General features: G+C 38.6%; 1 protein-coding gene across 3 annotated transcripts in view; it reads right to left on the reverse strand.

The window, feature by feature from the left end:
- RASGRF2 (Ras protein specific guanine nucleotide releasing factor 2) overlaps positions 1 to 17,423 on the reverse strand; it is a 241,934-nt gene that overhangs the window by 104,088 nt on the left and 120,423 nt on the right. For 2 of the 3 annotated variants that reach the window (XM_060635444.3, XM_081796559.1), the window contains exons 13-15: positions 9,040 to 9,122; positions 3,508 to 3,756; positions 2,385 to 2,773 (exon numbers count right to left, since the gene is read on the reverse strand). In XM_060635444.3, coding sequence (XP_060491427.1) covers positions 2,385 to 2,773; positions 3,508 to 3,756; positions 9,040 to 9,122 — 721 coding nt within the window. The remainder of the gene's footprint in view (positions 1 to 2,384; positions 2,774 to 3,507; positions 3,757 to 9,039; positions 9,123 to 17,423) is intronic. The other variant, XM_060635446.3, reaches the window with a different exon arrangement.

Consider the following 17,423-nt stretch of genomic DNA (forward strand, 5'->3'; position numbering starts at 1 on the left):
GAGACATTTCTAACTCACGAACCACGTGGATAAACTAACTCCTGAAAAATCTAACTACAAATCATTTGTTTGGGGGAAATCCAGTGAAAATAGGGGCATTAAGCCCTCAGCTATTTTTCTAATGTGGGAAAGAACCTAATGTTTTTACCACACCATTCTTCATAGGCGTCCTCCACTTTCGGCCACTGGTCATAAATGATCATTGCTGCCACATGACAAGCTCTCCAGCTGCCACTAGCTGTGTCAACAATGATCGTACCTTGGTCCAACATCTGCACTGACCAGCCTCTGCAGACTTTGTCAGTGTCCTTCCTCAGGAACTTGATCCAGTTCTTTCTCATTTATCTTGGTCTCCCTGAGTCTAACTTGATCCAGGGGAAAAACTGCTAATTCCTACCAGTAACCACACTTCCATCCTAGACAGCAGGGCAAACAGGTTTTGTATGACACTGGACCATCACTACACACCCTGGGCTTGGGCTCTGAAGACCAGAATAGGGAAGTCGGGGAACAATGTCACAGTCTGTGGGCAACAAGTTAAACTGGAAGGATTAACCACAGCAGGCAGTGGGCAGCTTGACTGAAGACCTCTAGAACAATGGCACGTATTTAGATCAGCCTCAGATCCATGAATGTCTGACACTAACATGCTTATTCCTAAAGCTCTCCTCACTCAAAATAACACAAGAATCCAGACTTAGCCCCAAACTTCTCCTCTCCTATTTACTGCAATCCAATAAAGGAAGGAACAGAACTTCCCATATTCTGGAAAACTCCTGTACTTCCCAGGGCACCCTGCCCAGGTCTGTGATAAATTTCCTTCAGTCACACTCTCCACAGAGGTTCCCAAGCACTGAGGCTGGATCAAACCCCAGATGCACTTGTCAGTTTATGCGCTGCCTCATTATTCCTGAGAAGAATCCATCATGATTCTACCAAAGCTTGTTGTTCTAATGACTTTTTAATTATCTTCCTTCTTTCCTCCTCCTTAGTTGCTAACTTGTCAATTTAAAGAATTTCTTGTTTAAGAGGGTGTTACTTTTGATGATGACAACCATCCAGTTAAAATTCCATTAAGTACTTCACTCGGGAAGCTTATTTTTAAATTATCTGAGCTAAGAAGTACTTGGAAGCTTTAAGCTGGTTGAAAAGCAAGGGTTTATGCTTCCATCTGGGTGATCCTCCTTGAAATTTGTGATCTTAGATTAAATGCCCAATTTTTTTTAAGTTATCAGTAAAGAAATAAGTTATCATTCAGAAAACAAAAAGCTGTTTGCTAATTGGCTATGAAACCTTTTTTATTTTCATCACAGAAACACTAAAAGCAACAAGGATCACTTCCTCTGACCCCTACATGTACCAAGCTGCAGAAGGTAAGGTGACATAACACAGGACTCTTAGTTCACTGAATGTTTTGCTTGGTTCATTCATTTAACAAAAATTTACTACCAGCTAGGCACTGGCCAAGGCAATGAGAGTACAGAGATGAACAAGACAGACAACTTGCTGATCTTATGGAGCTTGCATGGAGAAAGACTGTCCAGGCAGAGGGAAAATCATGTGCAAAGTCCCTGAGGCAGAGATGATTGATGTGTTACTGAGACACAAAAAGAAAATCCATGTGACTATATCCTAGTAGATGAGGGAGCATTATAGGAACAGGGGTTGGAGAGAGAGACGATCCAAGTCTCATAGGATCTGGAGGCCTTGTGAGGGAGAATGTACTTTAATCTAAGTACCATAGAAAATCATTAGAGAATTTAATCAGGAAAACATATCATCTAATTCACTTAAAAAAAAAAAAACACACACATTTTGGCTGTCATGGACCGTGAACACTGTCTCATATTTTATTTCTCTCCCTATATCCCTATTGTAATATGAAGCACTGCCTTGATAACTAAACCAAAGAAGCCATCTTAATGTTTCCAGGCTGGGTCATCCTTAGCAGGGGAGGCTGGAAGCTGTACAGATATTCAAGGCAGACACTGGAGCAGAAGGCTCTGGAAGGCCCAAGCTCAAAGAACAGAGTACCCACCATTCACCTCTACACAGAGTATCATGTTAGGCTCTTTATCCAACCAGCCTTAATCAAATTCCATGAAGAATGTTCCAATAACACCATTCAGATAACGGTGTTCTTCTATACACAACTGACTATAATTAGCCTTTTACTGTAGAAGATCTCAGGACAAGCTTAAGTTGCTCTCTTTTCCATACAGGCTAGAGTGACTTACAGGAATTTCTCTTCTAACTAGCCATTGTATTCATTCTACTTTCTACAGGGAGGTGGGAGGGCTAAAAAGAAAGGGATCTAGGGTTCCAGAAGGAATGGTGGGGGAGCAGGTGGCCAGCAAACACGGGGTGTGGCAGCTGGATAATACCTCTTTGAATACTTCGTTTTAGCTTGTTACACAGATCCACGCGGGGATTATCTACATGCTCTTCTACAGATCCCGGGCTTTGTTCTGGAGAAGGAAGGCCTCTGCTAAGATCCAACGGTACTTTACCAGTGTGCGGCGGTGGGGATGCAGCAGGGCTGTGGGTGGTGGTAGGGCTGCTGGACGCTGAGCAGGTGGTCAGGTCCAATGCTCCTATCCTTGAGTTCAATGGAGAAGTCAAGGACAGCTTTCTGGCCCTCACTGGGGAGGACGTCCTGGACACAGCCAGTGGTGGTGGGGAAGAGAATTTGCGACACAGGCGTGGGGATTTGCCATCTACCAAATGTTCACCTCTACTGTTCTGGCTGGTAGCGAAAAACAATTCTAATGACCTAAAAATAAGAGCAGAAGCTATTAACAGATTGTAGCCAAGTGAAAACGATTCCCCTGATGTTATTTAAGAACATACTCTCTACATTAAAAGGCCACAACATCATGGCACTTCTGTTGTCTTCATTTAACACTACCTATATACCACACATTTGGCAAAGGAAGACAGACACATTTTTAGGCCTTGACTAATCCCTTGCTACCAAACTGTGGTCCAAAGATAAGTAGCACTGGTATCTCTGGGGAGCTTGTTAGAAATGCAGAACTCAGGCTCTGCTATAGACATGCTAACTCACAGCCTGCAGTTTAATAAGACCCCTGGGTGATTCTTATGCATGTTAAAGTTTGAAAAGCACGACTGTTATTGAGGAGGGAACCTTTTGGGATGAGCACTGGGTGTTGTATGGAAACCAATTTGACAGTAAATTTCATATATTAAAAAAAAAAAAAAAAAAAAGAAAAGCACGACTGTTAAAAAAAAAATTAAAAAAATAGGAAAGCCTAAAACAATGGAGTTAGCTTCCAAGTAATCACAGAGCCGGCAAAGATGACAGGGAATTTAGGGTTCTCAACTTCGTCCCTGGAGAACTCTCTGTGACCTCCACCCACCCCTGCTACAGGTGGGGCATGTAAGTTCCCAGGCAAGACAATCCTGCTCTGCAGAGCAACTGCTCATCTGCACGGAGATCCAGGGACCAGGGGGCAAACTTTCAGGACAGGCAAATCCTGGGCCTACCTGACGGGGATGGAGGTAAAAGGCCTCTTGTATATGTCGGAAAGTTTCGCCAGCACCACAGCTGCCGTAGTGAAAATACGATAGGTGTGCAGAAAGGTATTGAGGAAATCAATACTAAGAAACCGCAAGTCTGTCAGCCGCTCCAGAAGGCGCTCCACGCTGGCATAGCGGATCTGGGGCACTTTGCAGGAGTTGAGTGTTTTACTAAAGCAAATGTCGGTGTCATCTTTATGAAGACGGGCATCAGACCTACACACAAAGCAGGAACATAAGAACAAAACCAGGACATGGCTTCCTCTCAGCCACTGAGTATTTCCGTATTCGGACACACACACACGTATGTGGGCTTCCCGTTGTAGTTGATAAAATACGTTGATGTGACTTATTACATAGGCAGGGCTATAAAAACATCAAATATGCCATTATAATTTAGAAAGGTCAGAATTAATTGTGGAGAAGGTAATAATAACTCATTTCACTCTGTGGACTGCTTCTGCAGGGGAAGAAAAATATTTTTTCCTCAACCTTTCTGAGTTCTTGGCTGAACTGCTTGTAATAAAAGACAAGTTAGCAAGAGAAAAACAAACAGAAGTTTATTAACATGCATACCTCACGTACACATGGGAGATACCGGGAAAAAATGAGCAACTCCAGAGGTGGCTTAGAATTCAGGTTTAAATACCGTCTTAATAGGGAAAAGGTTGGGGGGTGGGGTGGGGGAGAGATGGTGTAGGCCTCTTAGGGGAGAGTAAATGATTTTTAGGAAAGATGAATGGGCCCTTAGGAGACTAGATGGGAGGTAGGATAGTTGGGGACAGTTCATCTAGGTGTGATATTGACTCCTTGTCTCCTCCCCTATAATAAAAGTCAATCCTCCCTGGTTGATGAAATTCTCAGGGAGGGGATTTACGACAATTGAGTGCCTTTTGGAGGATCTGTCTTTACGCAAATAAGAAGAGGTCAGAGTTCCCTGCATTTGCTATTTTTCAAGTGTACAGCTCAGTCAATATGCCCAAGTAGCATGTTTTGGGGTGGTATATTCTGCTTTCACCTTTCTCCCTAGTTCAATCAAGTTTTATTAGAGAAATGAAGCCAAAAGCCCTATATAGGAGGAGCATTGCTTATACCCTTAAATCAGAATATCAGAAGTGTGCTGAAAACTAAGTCATGGGGGACGTTCTTCCCACAGACCGATAGAAGGGGGGAGGGAGACACAGATAACACTGCTATATCTGTGGTTATTTTTTTCTTCACTTCTAATTTTGTGCATTTGTGCTTCCCCCCATTTTTCTTAACTAAACTGACCAACAGATTACATTATTAGGTATTTTTCCCTTTAGAACTGGCTTTTTGACCAGTTCTACTGTTTTTCTATATTTTAATGTATTTGTGTCTGTTCTTAATTATTTTCTTCCCACACTTTCTTAACAGCTTATTTTTTCTTTTCTTTTTTTTTTGTAACTTCCTGAACTGAATGCTTAATTCATTTCATTCTTCCTGGCTTATTAATGCATTTAAGGCTATCCATTTTACGAGTACAGTTTGATCCATAAATTGTGTGAATCGTTATGTCTTCATTATTTTGCAATATTTTGCAGTGTTAAAAGTGTCTTCATTAAAAAAAAAAAAGTAATGGGAGAGATTCTCCATGAACAGTATCCACCATTGCCCCCTGCAGTGTTCTGCTTTTTATTTTTTTTTCTTATTCTATAAAACCTCCCATCTGGCTGTTCTTTAAGCTTACCAGATTTCCTGGATGCCTGAGCAGCCTCTCCAGGTGGATGAGCACACCAGGGGGAAGATGCACACAGCAGCCCTCACAATCCTTGGCTGTGCTCAGAGCCCTCAGCCCGTGGTACACATTTGTTAGAAAGGGCAAAAGAAGCCAACAGAGAAGACATGCTTGTAAGAGGACATGCTTGGAAGCAGAGGCTGAATCCAAGTGGGGCTCAAAGAAATGCACCCCTTTGCTAGGACTGCCCAGAGCCCTCACATTCCCTTCTGGAACTCCTTGTTTCCCACCACTTCCACATCTCGGAAAATCAGTGAATCGGTGAAGTCCTGGATTTCACCACTTGATTAAAGGACATGCTGCAGGGTCAGGAACGTTCAGTGAGGCAAGTGCTTGCTGAGAATCAGTTCGCTTGTTGTGAGTGCCCTTAATTAGCCCCTTCAGCACTTGGAGGGATTTTAAATTACATATTTATTTTCTTTCAAATAAAATGGAATCAATAACTTTCTTAGCTTGCTTTTGGAAATTGCCCACTCCAATGTACGCTGGATGCATGCAAAAGTACTTCATTTGCAGGCTCGAAAGAGCATTTTAAATGAGCAGCTTACCCCTGCTGAGGAAGTAAGGGTGGTCTGTTTTAGCCACATAACTGATCTCAAAAAAACAAAAGTGCTTTTTTTGAGATTCTTGAAAATAGCGTGGGGCTCTTTTTTCCACTTACTATGTGACCCTTTATCAACTTTACTTTTATGGTTCTTAATTTTCTCATTAGTAAAAAGACCTTAGACCTTTACTAAATAAGTCAATCTGTCCAGAAGATGGCTGATCAAGGTAATCACTTTCTCCTCCTACCGTTTTCCCACTAAAAATCTCTATTTTCTAAGAAAGGTGAGGTCAACTATTATTAAAAGGAAGCAAGCCTTACCCTACCCTACCCTAAAATGTAAAGCACCACTTACAGGGCTGTTTTCACCCAATAAATGTCATAATTTTGCATTCTAATACTACTTTTGAGCTTTGCATCTTTTAACCATAATTACTTTACTCAAAACACTGGAATAAATGGGGCACCTGGCTGGGTCAGTCAGTAGAGCGTTGCAAATCTTGATCTCAGGGTCGTGAGTTAGAGCCTCACGTTGGAAATAGAGCCTACTTAAAAACAGCAACAAAAACACTGGGAGAAAAAAGTATGTTGTGACAATACAAAATTAAAGTAAAACTAATTATACCACTGTCCTTCAAAATTATGATTACATTTTCATTTTAAGAAAAGAAAATAAATTAAATATTATGAAATTATTTAATTTTCCTTTATTACACTGAACACAATGTTTATTTCCTAAGGGACTCTCAAGAAAGATATAATGCATTACTTAAGCCTCCTGTGATAATAACAACTCCATTTTGGTAAACACTTAAAAATGCAATCTTGAGACACCAAACCCAAATCACCTATTATAATTACTTAGGTTTTAAAAGGAAGTGGGTGCCGGCAAAGTGATGCCATGTCAGTAACAAGACACAATTAAGATAGTTTTTCTTTTAACTCAAAAAAATGTCTTTTTTTTTCATAGTATGCACTTGGGAGGCACCAATACAGAATTTAGGGTAGAACGGGGCCCCAGACGGAACTATCAGAAGGAACGGAGGTTGCAAAATTATCCTCTTTCCTCTGACTGAGGAGAACCAGGCTCAATGGAAGGAATAAATAGATGAGAAGTAAGGAATAAATAGATGAGACATTACTCTGCCTTGGGAATACATCTAGAATAGTATAGATGGTCATCAAAACATCTGTGATTCTAATAGAAAATCCTTACAGCCCGAGATCCAGGTTTCTGTTCTAGCAGGAGAGCAGTTCCTGCTCATTCAAGTGTCACTCTGTGCGCCCAAAAGCAGGGAAGTCCTGGTCTGTGCGTGAAGTAGTTACACATATGAGGTTGGACATGGGTGCTAATGGAGTGACTCTGTGTATGCGTCTACCAAGCTCAAACGGACATCACAGGGGACAGAATATGTGTTTGTGCCATAACCAGTCAGGCACAAAACTAAAGTTTGTATCTGTATTCATTTCAAAAGTCAACAAAGTGTACGTATAGCACGTGTGAAGTAGCTCTAGGGCTTTAGGAGCTTATGACTTGGCTGCAATGTCCAACTTACATATTCTCATTCTAAAGCAGGTGGGACTTTCATGGCTGTCTAACCTTCAAGAAAGTACTTTTAAAAATGGATAAAAGGAACATACACTATTTTGTGAAATATTAATATAAGAATCCTGTGGTAGAAAATTAAAATAACTCTAACCCAATGATGTGAATTTAAAAATTAAATCACGGGGTTCCTGGGTGACTCAGTTGGTTGACCATCCAACTTCGGCTCATGTCCTGATCTTGGGGTTCATGAGTTTGAACCCTGTATCAGGCTTGCTTCTGTGAACACAGAGCGAGCTTCAGATCCTCTGTCTGCCTCTCTCTCTGCCTCTCTCTCTGCCTCTCTCTCTCTCTCTCTCTCAAAAATGAATAAATATTAAAAGAAGTTATAAAAAATAAAAATTAAGTCACAATTTGGACCTCTTGATTTAATACTGCATCCTTTGTTTCTATCTTAGCATCACACATTTTTAACTAATATGGTTTTAGGAAACTATACTAAATCAAAACCTTATAAAACTGAACGCTTAAAAGAATCTTCACTCTAGAGCTTTAAAATGATCCTACCTAAAATGTTTCTAAATTTGACCAGTAATTTGAAATATTATCATTCTTTTATAATTTATATTTTTCTGTAGTAATTATGGCATTAGTATAATGTACTCTGCCTTCATCTAACATAATAATTGGTAAGTTCTAAAAGTTGTACTCTGGGGATGGTACTAATTACACTTATTACCTATTAGAAGAGGAAAATTAATGTTATTTATTGCCTTAGGACAAACGGCTCAGACCTAAAAAAAAAAAAAAAAACAACAAACCCACATTAAAAATGCATAGAGCACAAATATTTCCTTAGTTTCATGTAACTTTTGTTGGAAGATATTAACAGGAATTTGGACCTCAAACAACCAAAACAATGAGAACAGGGAACAATTTGGTCAGCTTCAAAATACTCCTGAAACAATTTCTGAATTTGGAAACAAAAAAGTATGTAGAGACAAAAGCATTAATACAGAGAACAATGGCACATAGTCAGCGATATAATTTCTCATTTTAAACTACCATTTCCCTATTGATCACCTTAAATTATACGATATATTTTGTTGACCAAATAGCATGATGACAGCCCTGGGCAAATCCACATATAAGGAAAGGCAAATAGCCCTGGGCAAATCCACATATAAGGAACAGGCAGATGGTACCATGGAAAGGCCAGTTGATTCATGTCAGGTGAATCTAAACATATCTCCACAATCAAATCTGAGTAATATGATTCATACCCAGCTGGGAAGATGCCAAAAGGATCTGCCATACTTTGATCCGGCCTCTGACCCTTGGACACATCTGGCTGTCACAACTTTTTATATTGTGCTTGAAAATCTCAATAGGTTTTTTTCCTGAGTGAAAGCATATGTAACAGTATAAAAAACATTTTTCTATGCTATGAATCAATAAACTATGAATTTGAAAACCCATTGTGATAGTCATATTATTTATAATAGCATATCATGAATTATTGCATTACTGCCAAGAAACATATTCACAAAATGTAGCAGAATCCTATGGAAGCAATATTTTTGCAGGGCTTTATGTTCTCAACCAATTTGATCTTGATTAAAATGTAAGGGAAAGGATTATCACACTTACTTAATCATATGTGGCACAGTAACTTTGGAATTCTCTTCAAATACTATAGTCATTAAACCATTACACCGTATATTGTCCACACACTGTGAAATTAAAAAATAAACAATTACAACCCACATGAAAACCTAGGCAGAGCATATATTCTCCAAATTGTTTATAGCCATGAAAACAATTTAGTTTCTTATTTCATCTGTGCACACACACACAGCAACAGGTAAACACTGTACACTGATGAGCAGATTCAATACCCAGTTACCAGAACTGTGCACTTGGCAAATACCTGAGGATAGAGATAGGGGCTTTTTTTTCTCCTGGAATGTATTTCCTAAGGACACTGGCCACGATGTCACATCATCACTATTCTCTGTCAGTAGCTGTACTAGTTGAGAGGTCTGTACCTTCCGACAGTAACAGCCTCTGCGATATTCATTCTCTGCCCGAGGGTGGTCTGGGGCAGGCTGCGTAAAAATAATGGCTTTCTTGGATGAAATTCACCTTCTGTCTCACTAGCAAGCTCTGTGCCTACTTCTCAGGTGGTTTTTTTGCCAACAAATACCCCCATTTTACTAGTGTCTCTAGCCGTTTCTATTGGCACCATGTTGATTTGATGAGGATGCGTTGTGTAATTTCTCCCGCTCTGGAATGCATACAGTCCTGTTTATCTTTTACTCTTTTCTTTCCAGGAGGAAAACTCAGGAAATTTTGTTAATTTCCTCTGTCTTGTTTACTTACGCCTTATCAATTTAAAATTTCCCTTTGCAATTAGAGAAGGGTTAGAGAAGGATTTATTTTGAATTACACATATTCCTTTTGAACAAAATAGAAAATGAAAAAAAGATTTAAGCAATTTTTAAAATCAGAAAATATTTCTAGTTACTAGGTTACCATATAGTGATTTATGATTGTAGTTAAATGGCGTGAAGATGTTGATTGGTATTGTGGGGGAGGGGATGGGAAAGAGTGCTGTTGGAGGACAGGGCTCACACACAGACAGGGAGGGGAGAGATGAGGTAAGTGATCCTTTACCCCACTGGCCTTCTTTTCATTTTTAATATCTCTAAAGCACAGTGAGGCTGCCGCTTGGGTAACCAACACAGGAAACAAGAGGACAGAGATGGTGTTTGATGAAAACTGTGGAAAATGAACAATGTTACTTCAGTTTCCTTTAACATTCTAAGCAAATGGCACAGCTACACAAACAACAGCTTTAGGATGATTTAGGATTATATTTTCCATGTTTAAATTTTTCTGTTTGGTTCTTTGACTGATCAACCTGGTCCGTTTTACATAGTAATCTTTTTCTTTCTTTCCTTCCTTCCTTCCTTCCTTCCTTCCTCCCTTTCTTTCTTCCCTTTCTTTCTTTTCTTTCTTTCTTTCTTTCTTTATCTCTTTCTTTCTCTCATCCTTCCTTCCTCCCTCCCTCCCTCTCTCTCTCTTTCTTTATTATATTTTAAACATTCTTATTTTACAGTCTTTTCCAAATTGTCACCAGCAGTGTTAATTCTATCATTCACTGTGCTTCTGACTCTCTCAAAATAGATAATTTACTCACAAGACTTGTGATTTCTGATTCTGAGCACACTGTAATGAGCCCTGAATTGTAGAAGTGTTGCTAACGGAGTGACTTTGTGTATGCTTCTACCAAGAAGTCTTAGGATTTCAAGAGTCTCAAAAACCGCTTTTACATTAATTCCTCAGTTTGGATTTTTCATACCATGTGAATACGATACATTTAAATTTCAAATCTATAGGTTGGAAACACACTCATTTTTTTTCAAAGGAGATTTTTTTTTAAACTCAGAACCCAAAACAAAGACAAACTTCCTTAATTATTTTCTGGGCTAACAGGAAGAGGTTTTGAGTTCTTATTTCACAGTTGTGATACTCTTCCAAAATCTAGGCTTTAAACAGGGAGCTTAATTCCTTTAAGGGGCCCAAGGCTGCCTCTCATTCCCTTTAGTTAAAACCCCTTGGGCTTGAGACCAATACTCAATCTAAAATCATTCTCAGGCCTCTATGTCTTCAGCTTATAAGCTTTCTACTCTAATTTTAAGTTTCTTTGGTATTTCTGATAACCAGAGATTACCTTTTAATCCTGTAAATATCACCAATGTATTAATTTTTTTCTTTTATACTGATTTTAAAGATTTATTTATTTATTTAAGTAATCTCTCAACCCATGTAGCTTGAACTCACAACCCCAAGTCAAGAGCTGAACACTCTACTGACTGAGCCAGCCAGGCGCCCTTTTATTCGATTTTATATGTTAAGCACTTCTGTTTTTATATCTAGAGAGGATCTAAATCAGCTCAGTCCTCCACACAGTCAGAATTGGAACCTGAGATAAATATTTTAGACCCAAAAGAGATTTATGTGATAACTTTTGACCATCTCATTATCCAGTGTCATACCTCATTCATAAATCTTTCTGATTTACTGTGTGAGGCATTACAATTATTTTCAATAGAAAAAAAGGAAAATTTCACTTACACTCAAGTTTCAGGAGAACAAAACATACATGTAGTCTGAACCGCAACTCAAAAGACCATGTAATAAAAATCCTCATTTCCTAGAGGCTCCATAGACAGGGTGCAGTGACAACATGAGTGTGAACAAACAGAACTCTCAGGGGCTCTGGGTCCACCAGCTCTATTTCAATGAGAGTATCCTGTCTTTATCTTGCTTGCATTTGGGACTTTCAATAACGCTGCACTGAAGAACGGGTTCTCTTCCATAAAAAGTTAAGACTATAATAGAATTTATAAATATGAGTATGTGTATGAATATACTTATATTGGAAGGCATGGTATTATTCATGACCATATAAGCCTGTCTTTTAATTGTGCTGGGGAAAAGTGACTTGAGCCCTGGGAAAATGAATATACTTCACTCATTCAAGAAGAATCGTGATAAGCAAGGTGTCACATATCTTTAAGGATGTATCAAATTTATACGAATTACAGTGAACCTTGAAATTAATAGGTTAATAGAGTAACTTTTATGTTCACAATAGCCCCAGGTAGTTTTGATGCAACTGGTCCCTGGACAATTGTTGAAAATGACTTCTCCAGCAAGGTCTTTTGAGGATCTTGCTTAAGCCAATACCTGCTCAAAGGTCAGTAGTCTACTGTGTCACCATGCTTTTTTCTTCTGAGAAGAAAGGTTAGATTCAATTTTTCTCTTTTAATTCACCTTTTTATGTTGAAGTAAAAAATTCCCTATTGATTCCAGAGAAGCTATTTTAAGGGAGAAAGCATGTGAGAGTGCTATGGATTTGTCTACACAAGGTATACATTTTGACACATCTGCCCAAACCAAGCTCAGAGGTGAATTTTAATTCTGCATTTTAGTTAATATCCATAATTATAGACAAATCTGTTTAATATACCATTATGTATGACAGGAAGACAAGCATAAATGAATGCACTATATTGAAATGAATGGTCAAATCCTCAGCCTCAAATTTTTCCCTATAAATAGATGAAAAGGAAAAGAATTATTGGTCAAGACCATTAGCCATTTGTTCATTTTGTTGGAGGTGCCAACAGTTAATTATGGGCTTACTGGTGTAACTAAAGGTGTAATTAATCATTCAAGCAATTGTTACTTCTAAAAATTACAGCTTCAGAGAAAGAGGCCTGGCAAAATCAATAGTCTTAATTTTTGTAAAGAGTTCTTTATGTGAAACTGGGAATGTATCAATTCTCAGGAACTACTTTATTATCTTAAATAAGAGCTATATGTGATTAGCGTAACATGGTATAATAGCTTAGCAATGTGGCTTTAAATCAAGTCATGAAAAAATTAAGATCCACCAAAATAAAAAGTGACAAAAATAAAATGACAAAATAATGGGGAACATATTCAAAATTTGAATTGAAAGATGTTTATTTCCCTAGTCTGTAAGGATAGCTCCAATGAATAAATGTCTATTTGGCATAAACAGACAAGAGACAGAAATGGCAGAAAATGTTAATCTCATTGATAAATATAGAAATGTAAATTAAAACCACTAGAGAATCATACCACTTTTCCATTAAATAGGAAGATGTGATAAATATGATAAAACTCAATCTTGGCACAGAACTTAGAAAAAAGTTACACTGGTATCTTGCCAATGATGTAGCGAGATGATGCATTTTGGCGACCTGTCAAGTCATGAATCATGAAATCACGGAAGTGATCAGACCCTTTGTACCAACCTTACCCTCTGTGGGGAAGATATGCCAACAAGGACTTTGATAGGGGAAGAAACTCCCTGTAAAACAATGTTTAGCATGACATCACATATTAATGCTAAAATCTGGGATATATCCATTTATTTAGGAAAAGCTGGAAAAATGGTATGTTAATGTGGGAGTGTGTGTGTGTGTGTGTGTGTGGCTATTAGAAGACACCAATATGAAGAATCTGCAGGAATAAAGATGTAAATGAGGTAAAATGTGAAAATTATGTATATACATACACTGAGAGCCAAACTGTAAAATTATTTCTGTATGACAGGATTCTAGGGGGTTTAGAGATGGAAACCATTAATTTTCAGGGCGGAGCTTTTCCATTTAATTGTGCAAAAGTGATCTGTGGAGTTGTTAACCCAGGGAAGGGTAGGGGTGCCTGGAATGTAGACTCAGGAATCTGCAAGTTTACAAAAACCCTCAGGCAACTCTACTATAGTTATCTGTGGAAATACTTTGATAAACATTAATTTAATGTGCTGAGTGTTGAGAATATTTTTAGTTCCTTTTTATGTCCATATTTTTACATATCCATAATAAAATATTAAATAGTACATTTTCAAGCTTTCAGTGGGCTCGTCTTATTAATAATGAATCTGTCCAGAGACATATTGGGAGACTGACAAATAGCATCAATGTATGTGTAGCACATAATTTCCTCCATAAAATGAAATTGCTTCAAGCAGAGAAGAAAGCCAGTTGAGATGTGCTGCTTGGCAGCAACCTAGGCTCAATCAACAGTGGAGCACTCTGTCCCTACCATCCACCAATCAAACCTTGCATCGGCAAAATCACTAAGTATCTCAGAGCGTTCACCGTTCTACTCAGCCTTTAATAGCAGTTGACACGTGACCACTCCCTCCTTGGTGCACTTTCCTCACTTGACTTCCAGGACACCACACCCTCTTGGCTGTCCTACCACACTAGTGGAACCTTCTCAGTCCTCTTGCTGTTCTCCATGACTCCTCAGTCAGTCCATGGCCTTTTTCTCATTTCTATCTGTACTTACTCTCTGGGTGGTCTCAATACTCTCACAGACTTAAATACCACCTAACTGACACAGACTCTCCCACCCAGACCTCTCTCCTAAATGCTGGACTGCTGCTTACTCAGCAACTCCATGCAAATGTCTAACAGCCTTCTGAAACTGAACATATCCAGAGTAAGCTTCTAATAATTCACCACAAAATCTCCCTGTCCCAGAAGATTTTCCCATCCTGTTAATGACAACTCCATTCTTCCCATTGCTCAGGCCAAAACTCTGAAGACATCCTTAAATCTTCCTTCTCTCTCACACCCCAAATATAAGCCATAATAAAACCCTGTTGGTTTGACCTTAAAAATGAGTCCAGAATCAAAACTTTTATCTCCAACTCCATTCCTACCATTGGTCTGAGCCTTCAAGACTTCTCACCTGGTTTATCACAGGTGAGATAATCCTGTTCAGCTCCTTCTCGTTCAGCTCCCCACTTCCACTCTTGCCCTCTGCTCCCAGTCTATACAGGTAAAACAGCAGGTAAAGAGATCCTTTTAAAACTGAAGTCAGATGATGGAATTCCTTCATCAAACCTTTTAAGAGCTTTTCACTGGACTCAGAATCCAAGCTAAAGCCCTTTCATTGGTTTAGGAGGCCTTCCCTGGTTGGACTTCTGTTACCTCTCTGACTTCCTCTTCTCCTGTTATCCCTCTCGCACAATCCATTTCAACCACACTGACTTCATGCTATTCTTCAAAATATGCAGTGTCCTCCTACTTTAGAGTCTTTGCAATGGCTCTTCCCCCTGTTTGAAATGACTTCCCCTTTATCATATATTTACAATGGTATTTCCATCACCTGCTACAGTCATTGTTTAGATGTCTCCTGCAGCCTGAGGTGACCACCATTTTAAAACTGTACTGACCCACACCTACCCCCAGTAACGCAATCCTTCCTACTCTGTCCTATCACCTTCTAACATAAAACAGTATGTACTTATTTAGTACATTTATTGTTTATTTTCAATCTTCCTCACACTAGAATGTAAGCTACATAAGGTCAGTGAATTTTTATTGTTGTTGTCTCTTTTGTTCATGACATATCACAGGTGCCTAAGCAGTGCCTGGCATATAGTACCACTGCAAAAATATATTTGCTGAATACATGAAATAACGTGTGTTAAAGTCATACAACAACAGGTTCCATTAAACATAGTAATTTCATGAATTATATCATTGTCACTCAAAAAGATATAACTTTCTGTTAGCTTTATTCTCCAATTCATTTATAGATACCATCTAGTAGGACTTAACATATTAGCCATAGAGACTTGGAAAAATATGAACAAGTTGTGTACTTCTGCCTCAAGATGTAGTTTAATAGAAAGACTCACTTGGATGCTTATGGCAAAGCATTGTATCCTTTCTTTAAAAAAAAACAATCATAGGATCATCCATGCACCCAAAGGTCTTTCTTTCTTTAGCAATGCCTCACCAGGCGTGCTAAGTAAGGTTATTTAGAGCTTTTATCAATTCTGTACCTTAGGAGCCTCAATTACATCATAAGGTAGAAGCTAGAAGCAGCTGGAAAAAAACCTTTGCCTCCTCATATTCTCTCCAGTCTTCCTACTCATCTTGGCTTCCCAACACCTATAAAACTGTGTTGCATTAAGCTGTCCACTTTTCTTTTCTTCCCTACTGGCCTGCCTATCTCATTGAGACCAGAGACCATCACCATATCTCTGATACCTACAAGATACCTGGCAGAAATAGTCATAGAATCAGTGAATGATTCAGAATTTCATTAGGTAAGAGATGCATTACAGAGTCTAAAGTATTAATTCATACGGCACAGAGCTAATGAAAGTATTAATAAATCACAAGGATATAATTATGCAAATATAGAAGAGCCCATGTTTTCATTCCTTTTTTGGCCATAAAAGAAGCACCTTCACTTCAAGCTATTTATTCACCATCAAAGGAGTCCTGGGGATATATAAGTAAAAATCTAGCACTCTTGTAGAGTTTGTTTAGAATGCCAATAAAAGACATGGATTAGATATGACTTATGACTCAACACAGTTGTGTAACTTTGGACAAATACTTAGCCTTCCAAATCTTAGATTTCTCACCTGTGAAATGGAACTGATATTTCTGTTTACCTTCCAAATACTCCTATAAAGATCAAATTAGATTAAGTCTGTAAAAAGCTCTTTGACATATCAAAATAATTAATTTTTCCTTTCCTTGTCTGTTTTCCCTCAGTTTTCAGTCACTCAGAAAAAAATTAAGTCTCTGAAGAACTAAGACATAGCTCATATTTTTACCTAAGTTTTATATACAAACTACTATGAGCTCTTCAGAAAAGGCTAAGGTGGGGTGCCTGGGTGGTTCAGTCAGTTAAGTGTCGATCTCTTGACTTCAGCTCAGGTCACGATCTCACAGTTTGTAGGTTCAAGCCCCACATTGGGCTCTGCGCTGGCAGTGTAGAGACTGCTGGGATTCTCTCTCCCCCTCTCCCCTGCTCGTGTGCTCTGTCTGTCTCTCTCTCTCTCTCTCCAAATAAATAAATAAACTTCTAAAAAAAAGAAAAATAGAAGGCAATTGAATCTATAGTATATGCTTTTTCCATTTGCCCCAGTCTTCCTTGAGTTAACAACTTAGAAGATAATTACCGAGTCTTCTGTTAATATTATCCTTACATGAACATTTGTCTCCAAATTGGCTAATGGAGTAAACATCATGTGGAGCTTGTATTTAGGAATGTACAAGCCCAATCACGACTAGTTTTGATATATATCCAATTTCTGAATAAATGCAGGAATCCCTTAACTGGGCATTGTGGATCAAGGAAAAGTAAGCAAATCTGTTTCCTAGTTTTTTCAATATAAAATACAGGAAAGCTCATTTTCATATTTCATACTATAGACAGTTTCTCTTCTTTGATGTGATTCTTTAATTTGTGATTTCTCATCAGAGCCCTTGTTAGCTGTTTTTGCATCTCTCACAATTCTCCTACCTCAGAAACAAATAAGCAAAAGATAAGCTAGTGGAGGTCGCTGGAGAATTTATTACTAACAGGGCAATTTTAACACCGTTCAATACACGTGATTACATTCACAGCCTGTACAAGAATGCCTAGGAACTAAAATGCAAGTACCACAATTCAGGTAA

The sequence above is a fragment of the Panthera onca genome, chromosome A1, assembly GCF_046562875.1.
Source record: "Panthera onca isolate mPanOnc1 chromosome A1, mPanOnc1 haplotype 2, whole genome shotgun sequence".
NCBI lineage: Eukaryota > Metazoa > Chordata > Mammalia > Carnivora > Felidae > Panthera > Panthera onca.